Source organism: Crocodylus porosus, unplaced genomic scaffold, assembly GCF_001723895.1.
Source record: "Crocodylus porosus isolate Cpor-Errol unplaced genomic scaffold, CroPor_comp1, whole genome shotgun sequence".
Taxonomy (NCBI): domain Eukaryota; kingdom Metazoa; phylum Chordata; order Crocodylia; family Crocodylidae; genus Crocodylus; species Crocodylus porosus.
In genome coordinates, this window is record NW_017728947.1 from 99684063 (window position 1) to 99692964 (window position 8902).

The 8902-nt window shown below is 46.6% G+C and overlaps 1 protein-coding gene across 1 annotated transcript in view; it reads left to right on the forward strand.

The window, feature by feature from the left end:
• The first annotated feature begins 221 nt into the window (after positions 1-221).
• TNFAIP2 (TNF alpha induced protein 2) overlaps positions 222-8902 on the forward strand; it is a 19620-nt gene continuing 10939 nt past the window's right edge. Inside the window, exons 1-2 of the mRNA XM_019550763.1 lie at positions 222-630; positions 4929-5562. Of these exons, the coding sequence (XP_019406308.1) occupies positions 237-630; positions 4929-5562 (1028 nt within the window). The 5' untranslated portion in view covers positions 222-236. The remainder of the gene's footprint in view (positions 631-4928; positions 5563-8902) is intronic.

Below are 8902 nucleotides of genomic sequence, written 5' to 3' on the forward strand. Positions count from 1 at the left end.
TTAGAAAGCTGCAGGTGCTACCTGCCATATTGGCTTTAGCGTATCTGAGGCTTTGCAGAAACCTTGCTTAGGATGTTTCCTGGCCGCGTCATGCTCTAGTTCTCACATTTAACAGCAGATTACAGCGGTACTTGTCTTTTTGTAACAGGACTTAGCCTCCAGCTTTGAGCTGTTTTAATACAACCACAATAGCCTGACAAATTCTTACTGTAAATTTACAGGCTAAAAGCGAGAAGATGATCAAAATGATGCCCTTTTTCCATAGCAGTCCTCTTGGGCCGTGGAAGACGTCTAAGGGGTACACTACCGAAGACGAGTCAACTGGGAAACCTTCTACGTCATTGGAATCGGAGCCAGATTCAGTGTCTCTTGAACCAGCTGGAGAGGAGACTTGCTCGAAAGACCCAATGAAAGTGACGAGCGACAGACGACATTCTGCTCCCCAGCACTCGCCTGCGCCTCTTAGAGAAGCCAATGGGACCTGTGCTGGCACACCTGAGCAGAGAGAGAGTCCCCAGAAAAAAGGAGTGAAAGGGAAACTCAAAGAGTTTTTCAATATTTCGGGTGGCATAAAGAGAACTGATCCAAAAGAAAAGGACACGAAAAAGAAAGAGGACAAGCCTCTCACAGGTACATCTGCCTCCTCTGTCTACCTCCTTGCTTCCCTGGCCTTTGGCTTTGTAGTAACTCGGCACCACACAGTCATTAGTGGATTTGGTCCCTACAAGTCCCCTGTGGGTAGGGAAGTCCTCACCCCATCAGAAAAACTGGCATGGTTGGAGGAAGTGACTTCCCAAGGGGCTGGATGGGCTCTGCAGCTGTGGCAGAGATGGAACCAAGTTTCTTGACTTCGTCCCATGCCACAGGGTACATCTGCTTGTGGTAAGAGAGAGCTCAGCTTAGTCACTGAGACAGTAAGCCCTATCCAACCTACTCCAACCCTTGAAATGAGGCAGTGAAGATGCCCCAGTGAACACAATTCAGGAAGGATCTGGAGAAGTTTGAGAGAGTCCGGGAGACCCACACGCATGATCAGAGGGCAGGAGAACAGGGGGCTGAGAGCTATGGGACTCTTCAACCTGGAGAAGTGAAGGCTCAGGGGGGACTTGGTGTGCATCAGGATCTGGGGGAACGCCTGTTCACCAGAGCATACCAGGGGATGACAAGGTCTACTCGTCACAAAATCCTGCAAGACCGTTTTAGGCTGGACATAAGGAAAAACTTCTTTATTGTCCGAGCCCCCACGGCCTGGAACAGTCTCCCCCCAGAGGTGGTTCAAGCACCTACTCTCGACACTTTTAAGAAACATTTGAACGCTTACTTTGCTGGGATCCTCTGACCCTAGCTGACTTCCTGCCTCTGGGGCAGGGGCCTGGACCTGATGATCTCCCAATGTCCCTTCCAGCCGTAATGCCTATGAACCCAGGCTGTGATGCAAGGGAACAGGTGGGCAGAGCAGGACTTATTGCCTTGGCTTCAAGACTTGAAGTTTCTGGCACCACAGTGTGGAAATACCTATAGCTTCTAGGCCAGTGGGTCTCAACCTTTCAGATCCTGTGGCTCACCAATTCCCTGCACAACCCAGAGCCCGCTTCTCCCCTTCCAGCCCCACTGCCTCCTGCTGTTCCTCAGCCTGCCTCTAACCCATCTTTCCCCACCCCATTCCTAGCCTGAAAGCATGTGGTCTGCTTGTCAGGCCAGCTGCAGAAATACCCACTAGCTCCAGAATGGAAACAGCATAGCCATATTTCCCCAGCGCTGCATGCAAGCCAGTTAGCTCCCCCTTCCAGCAAAGGTCCTGCTGAGGAGGTCATGTTGCAGAGCCTCTTGCTTGCCATGCTGGAGCTAGCACATGCAGTGGAGTCTGGCAGCAGGAACATTCAGAGGAGGTGTCCTCCGACTCCCTGCCACAGGCACGCTTGCAGCTCACTCGCAGCATCTCCATAGCCCACAGGTAAGGGCAACTGCGTTGGCCTATCCTTCCGCTTGCTGACCTGTTACAGTTCTGTACAGTTTGTTTGCAGTTATCCAAAGTAAAGTTATTTGTACAAGATTAGGGCCAGTAGGTTTGACAATGTGGGAGTGTTAAGCAGAAGAGTATCTGGAGGTGCCACAAGCAATAGCCAGTGTCCATTCTGCCCCAAGACCGGGTGGACACTTACTTCCAGTTATTCCTCGAAGCAGTAAGGTCCCCAAAGCCCTGTTTCTGTAAGGGGGATGTAGGAATGGACTGTTTGCTGGAAGCGGTATCCTACCACAGCAGCCCCTCTAGCACACAGTACGAGATCTGCCGAAAGAGCGGATAATAGGGAAATGCCTCCTTCTGTGAACCACAGGGCTAAAAGAGATCTCCTGGGTCAGTCAAGTCCTCCGCGCTCATGAACAACTACATCCTAAAATCCACAAACTGCACTTTAAACCTTGCTGTTTTTTGGGGGGGTTTTGCCCACACTGTTACTGGAAAGCTGTACCACAATTGCTGTACTCTGAAGGTTAGAAACCTTCTAAGTTTCCAGCCTAAACTTACTTGTTTTCCAGCCTAAACCCTAAATTTCCCTCTTAAACTCTAGCTCATAGCCTGCCTCGAGGAAGGGGTCAGGCTAGATAATCTCTTGAGATTCCTTCCAGCCTTGTTTTTCTTTGACTTCTTGTGCCAGGATTGTTCTTTAGCTTTAGTAGAAATGTTGCCTCCCTGGTGTTTATGCTCCTGATGCATTTGTCAACAGCCTTTGTTCTGCCAAATTAAATAAGACAAGCTGCCTTGGTCTCCTTATAATAGATTCTTTGTGGCCCTTTTCCTCCCGAGTCAACTTTCTCTGGACATGTTCCAGCTTGAGTTCATGTTGCTCAAACGAGTGGCCAGAAATCTGTGCAAGATCCTAGAAGCCATTTTACGGGCACCTTGTACACGGACATTGATTCTTCACTGTCTCTACTGGAAATATCTTGTCTCGTATATCCTCAGATTACGTTAGTGTTTTTCATGACCTCACCAAATTGCTGGCTCACAATTATCCCATATTTGATTACTATTTCTCCTCTGGTCTCATTTCCTACTGAAAAGCCATCACTTGTAGCAAAAATTCTTATAATTGGTCCCTAAGTGCACTTTATTTAATTGAAATTTGTACCCGGTACGCTTTACTATTAAATTATATTCCATTTCTATTACCCAGTACCATCCAAGTCTTCCTATATAATAAACCATTCTAACTCTATTTAATTATACATGCAGACTTTGCACCATCAGACTTCATTGGGAGGCACTGACTTTTTGTGCCAATATGAAAATGAACTCTAATATGAAAATATGAACTAAGACCAGTCTTTGAGGATCTGGCGCAGATCCTATTAATAACCCCCACCCCCTTCAGACTGACAGGTTGCAGTAAAATGGAAACTGTTTTCATCTGCCTTTCAGTCTTTCCCTTACTTCAATTTTTTTTATTTTATTTTTTTTAACTGACTTCCATCTTAATTATCCTTTCCCAAGTGGCTCTGCTTCATATGCTTTACTGAAGGCCAAACAGATTAGATATGTGTTTTGGTAAATCAGTTAGCTAAATCTTGCATGCAGCTGTGGTTGGACTAGGGGGCCTATAGGTGATCACATCACTTCCTCCCTAGTAGTGCCCTCACGCTTTTAGTGAGTCATGTGAACCATCCCTGCTTTGATAGATTCATTAGTAATCTTTGCCTCCAGTTTTCAAACTGTGCATGCGTTAGTTCTTTCACAATTCTGGGATAAAAGAGCTTCTGCTTCCTCCCTGCCCCCAGCACTTGAAGAAGCACATTAAGCTGTTTCCCTGTATGTGGCAATTTCTCTGTGCTCATTCCCAGTAATCCCTGTCCTGTTCCAACAGGGTTTCATGTAACTGTGTGTGGAGGAGGAGGGTGAAGTATTCATTTAAGTCTTGAACCCACACCCAGATTATCTTTAATTGCTACCCCATCCTCACTGCATTGTGGGTCTTTTTCCTTCCCTGTTCTCCTATTTATTTATATAGCTAAATAACTTCTTGCTATTTGTTTTACTTAATTTTGCCCAGCCAGAATTTTGGCAAGTCCCATTTTACTCTGACTTTGTCCATCTTCCATGATGGTGCTCGCCAGATGAGCTACAAGTATTAATATTCTGGCCCAACTCTCAGAAATGCTGTAGGATAAGGAAGAAAAATCAGTTTTCCCTGAGGTATCATTGCTATCTTAGCTCAGAACCATAATACCCTGATTTGTGGATTAGTATTAACCCATCATTTCTGTAAATACATGACTGCTCCCTGGGATATCATTGCCTCTGCTGAGAGGAATGGCAGAAACATTAATAGGTTTTGAAAGTCAGTAGGATGATATTTCATACCACAAAGAAGCCTAACTGGCTTGAAGCACTATAAAACTGAATACTGGGCACATCTACATGAAACATTTACTGTGGAGTTGCCTAATTAACTCCCCAGTTAAGTCACCTCAGTAAACTAATTAACTCTGCCATTAAAACACAAGTACTATCCTATGGCAATGTCTTTTAGCGCGCTGCAATGCATGTGTAGGTGCTGACAGGGCTGGTTGGGGTATGAGGGTGCTTCAGTATGGGGGCTCCCTGCTGGCTAGCCCCACACTATAGCACCAGTGTGCCCCAGCCAGCCCCTCCACAGTACACTGAGCTGGGCTGGAGGAGCCCTGGGCTGGCAGGCTGGCCCCCAGAGCTCCCTGCCAGCTGGGGCTGCTGCAACCCAGCTCAATGTGCTGTGTAAATGCTGCACCCAGGAGCAACAAGCTCCGGTACAAACTGCACCAGAGTTTATTCATTTGCATTAATAGCACATGTAGATGTACCCACTGAGTAGTATGACTGGAATCACGTTTGTATAAAAAGTGGAAGCCTAAGTTAAAGCTGCTGGGTACAAAAGTTGTTCTTATTTCCACAGCTGAACAAATCGTGGAGCTCATTGACGATGACAGACTCTTTGATGCTGCTCAGCATCTGATTGTCCTGGAGAGGGGCCTCCATACAGATTGCAGTGGCAAGAGTGAAGAGGAACTGACCAGAGACAGAGATGAAGTGGAGTCGGCCTATGAACGTCTGAAGCAGAAAGTCTTCAGCATCATAAGAGATTCCATCACCATAGCCAAAGAGAGGCCAGAACTACTACAGCGTGCAGTGAAGGCACTAATAGAACAGGAGAATGAGGATGAGAAATACAGGTCAGAGAAGCCATTTGACAAAACCTTGAGTTCCAGGCCCAGGAAATGGAAAGAGCTTTGGATGGACACAGTGAAGAAGTCTACAGATGAGCGTATGAAAGCGATCAAGGGCACTACTGAGAACCTCTCCACCACAGCTCTTAACTTCCTGCACATGGGAAAGACAATGAAAAAGGATTTGACAATAGTGGTGCAACACATTAAACAGCTTTATCCTCCGCAATTTAACGTGTGCAGTGCATATGCAGAGTGCTATCACAATTACTTCGTTTCCCAGGTAGAGATGATTGCAGAGTTTGAGCTGGAAGACAAAGATGTTTATCTCATCCTCAGCTGGGTGCAGAACCTTTATCCCAAGTAAGTGACAGTTTTGCACACGTGTATTACTAGTGTTGGCCGAACTTCAGCCACACATTCCTGGGCAATACATGCATGGTGTCTGTTACCCCATGCTTCAGTTGTCAGCTTTGAGGGCCTGGCAGAAGCTATCCTAACTCCAGGAGAATCCAGCAAAGAGGAATTCTGTATAGCCATTTTATCGTATGTGTGAGCAAGACCCATTTTAAATTAGATGCATGCAATAGGGGATATGTAGGACAAAAATCTTCCCTTTGCTCTAAGTAGGTGCATGGAGAAGCAGTGCCTTTAGGAAGTCATCTTAATGGTGGGTCTAAGCGGGGAAAAAACTAGTCTGTTTCATAACCTAGTCTTGGTCCCACTGCTCACCCATTTATAGAGCACCCTTTAGGCTGCATCACATGGTCTGGTCCACAGGCAGATAATACTACTATTCCTAGGGCAGGTGTGGCAGCTGTACCCCACTCCTAGCATCACCTGGTGATCTTAAGCATCTCTGGTTTCTTAAATTGCTGTTTTATGGGCATGGTTTCAGTGGTGGTTCTGTGGCTCCATTACCTACCCCTGTCAACTCTGCTTGTTTAGCTGATGCCAGCAGTTAAGCTACAGTAATGTATAATGTACAGTATCAAGGGACATTTTTTCAGTGCTGAACCAGACAGTAAAACTGAAACTGATGCTTCTTGGGGGTTTGACAGACAGATATCAGTACAGTCACCTGCAGACAGTTAATTTATGGAAAATGGCTCTGTCTGTGCTGGGCATGGGAGCAGTCCCCATTGTGTATAGGTATTGTTTATTGGCTCGTTCTTGTTCACTAAATTATGTGCATCACACCAAGCAGTGGCCAGCTCAAACTGTTGAAGGAGAAAAGGCAAGACTTCTACCCCAGGCCCATCCATTTTTAATGCACAGTACTGGGTCATGCATCTCGGGGTGTTTTGGTACTGAGCCTTCACTAATGTAGGCGAATACAGCTCCACTGACTGCCTCATACACATGGCAAATTGGCATTACTCCACAGAAACAAACTGCCTGGCTGACTTGCAATGTCCCTGAGGCTGGGCTAGTTCACAGCAGCTGATGTCCTGGCCCCTTCACATACATGCAGATCTGTGGTTGACTTAAAACCTCTAGAGGGCATCTTCTGCTTTTGGCCTCCTCTCAAAATACAATATAACAGCAGGAATGTTTTGAGTATACATCAGAGAGAAAGGACTTGTTTAGGTCCATCATTTGTTGTCCAGTAATCAGTGGGCTCATGACAGCAGGCCTTCACGCATAATCATAGATGTGACTTCTCAAGGTCCCATGTGCTGGGTAGCCTGTGTCAGGCTCTAACTGTATCCAGATCATCTTCCTACTGTGGGACTGGAGAAAGAGGATCTGGCAAGTTTGGGACTTCTATTCTTCCTTGTTGCCCCCCATTAAACCCCAGTCCTGCATCCTGAACAGGAGGTGCACTCATTTTGGGAGCAGCACATGCTGTTTAAACAATATGCACAGCATCTCCTTATTTGTGAGGTGGAAGCCAAGGACTGGAACTGCTATCAAAGTGGAGCATTAACTATAAGGCTTCCATCAGGGCATGAACTGAACTCCTCTGTGGCAGCAGACAGACCTACTGGCTCTGCTACTAATTACATTATATGGGAGAAAAAAATCAAACTAAAGGAGTCTGGCTTCTTAAATCACAAGCAGCGAATGCAAAAGCTTTTATTACCCAAATGCATTAATCTCCTTCCCCTCACTGCTGCTTGTTAATAAATTAGATGAATTGATGTTAGTTACAGAAGCTTCCCAAAAAACAATGCAGCACTTGAGACCTATCGGCTGCTTGTGTTATAATCACTTGTAGAGGAATACAGAATTTAAAATTGCACAGTCGTATCCATAGTTAACAATACCTGGCATCACACCTAATGGCTTTCCTTCCAGCCTCTTATTTTTAAAGTGCTCTCTCAGTTCAAGCTGTTGCATGCAACATATTGCCCAATGTATGAGGGTAAAGTGCACAAGAAGCTAGCCCACTTTTAAATGAGGAAGGCAGGCATGTCGCAGGTGTTTGCGCAAGGGTTCTATTTGCTTGGGGCCCAGGCTTACAAATCCGCCCTGGACCCCAAGCAGTTTCCAAGGAACAGTCAATTCAGTGACAGGTGCATAAAAGTGACTTTGTTCAGTCTTACTGGGGGTGCCTGCCCCCAGAGAAGCAGCCCCTACCTCCTGCTCTGCATACTCTCAAGCCCAACAGCTGGGCATTTATGCCATCTGGACACGTTCTACCCACACAACTCTGGGCACAAGGTTAACTTCCTCACAAGTACTCTGAGTTGCAGCAGCTGCCCAGCTATTACACATGCCTAGCATCAGCAGAAGGCAGGGAATCCCTGGCTGTGCCTTTTGTAGTTGCAGTGAGATAGGAGGAGCGCTTTAGGAACTAATGAAGTGACTCATGTTCTACAAAAATCCCCTTGAACCAAGGCATCCTCTTACAGGACGTTACACAGGAAAAAGGAGGGAAACAGCCCCAGAGACCTGTCCTTCAGCATTTCAGGGTGCAATTCCTAGGCAAAAAATAATTATCCTAGTTAAAGGGGTGTAGGCTGTAGCCGTATTTACCCCAGTTACAAAACTTTGTGCATCCCAGAAGCCTCCTCCCCTGCATCTGGTGTTCAGAAAAGGTCTGGCATTGACCAGAGCATTTGGATCTCTGAATTTGAAAAACAGTAATTTTGGGAAGTAGTATCTAACCAGTGGTGGTCCACTAGTCTGGAACACGGGATTAGGATTGAGTTATCCTTGGAGGCTTTTAAGACCCAGCTAGACAAAGCTTGGCTGGAATGATCAAGTTGGGGCTGGCCCTGCTTTGAGCAGGGGGTTCGACTGGATGCAACTTTCTGAGGTCCCTGCCAACCCTCATTTTCTGCAATTCTACCCAGAGCGGTGGCACTTTTGACAGAGTGGTTGTCTAAGAAGTACCACGATCCAGTGTGAGATAGTTTCATAGTTAGTAGGATCGGAAGGGACCTGCCCAGATCATCAAGTCCGACCCCCTGCCATGGCAGGAAAGAGTACTGGGGTCAAACAAGCCCAGCAAGGTGTACATCTAGCCTCCTCTTAAAGGGTAGGAGCCAGCACCACTTCTCTTGGAAATTGGTTCCAGATCCTAGCCACCCTGACAGTGAAGTGGCGCCTCCTGATGTCTAGTCTGAATTTACCCTCTGCCAGCTTGTGACGGTTATTCCTGGTCACTCCTGGTAGTGCTCGGGGGAACAGGGACTCCCCCAGTGCCTGCTGGTCCCCCCTGACTAGTTTGTAACACGCAACTAGATCCCCCCTC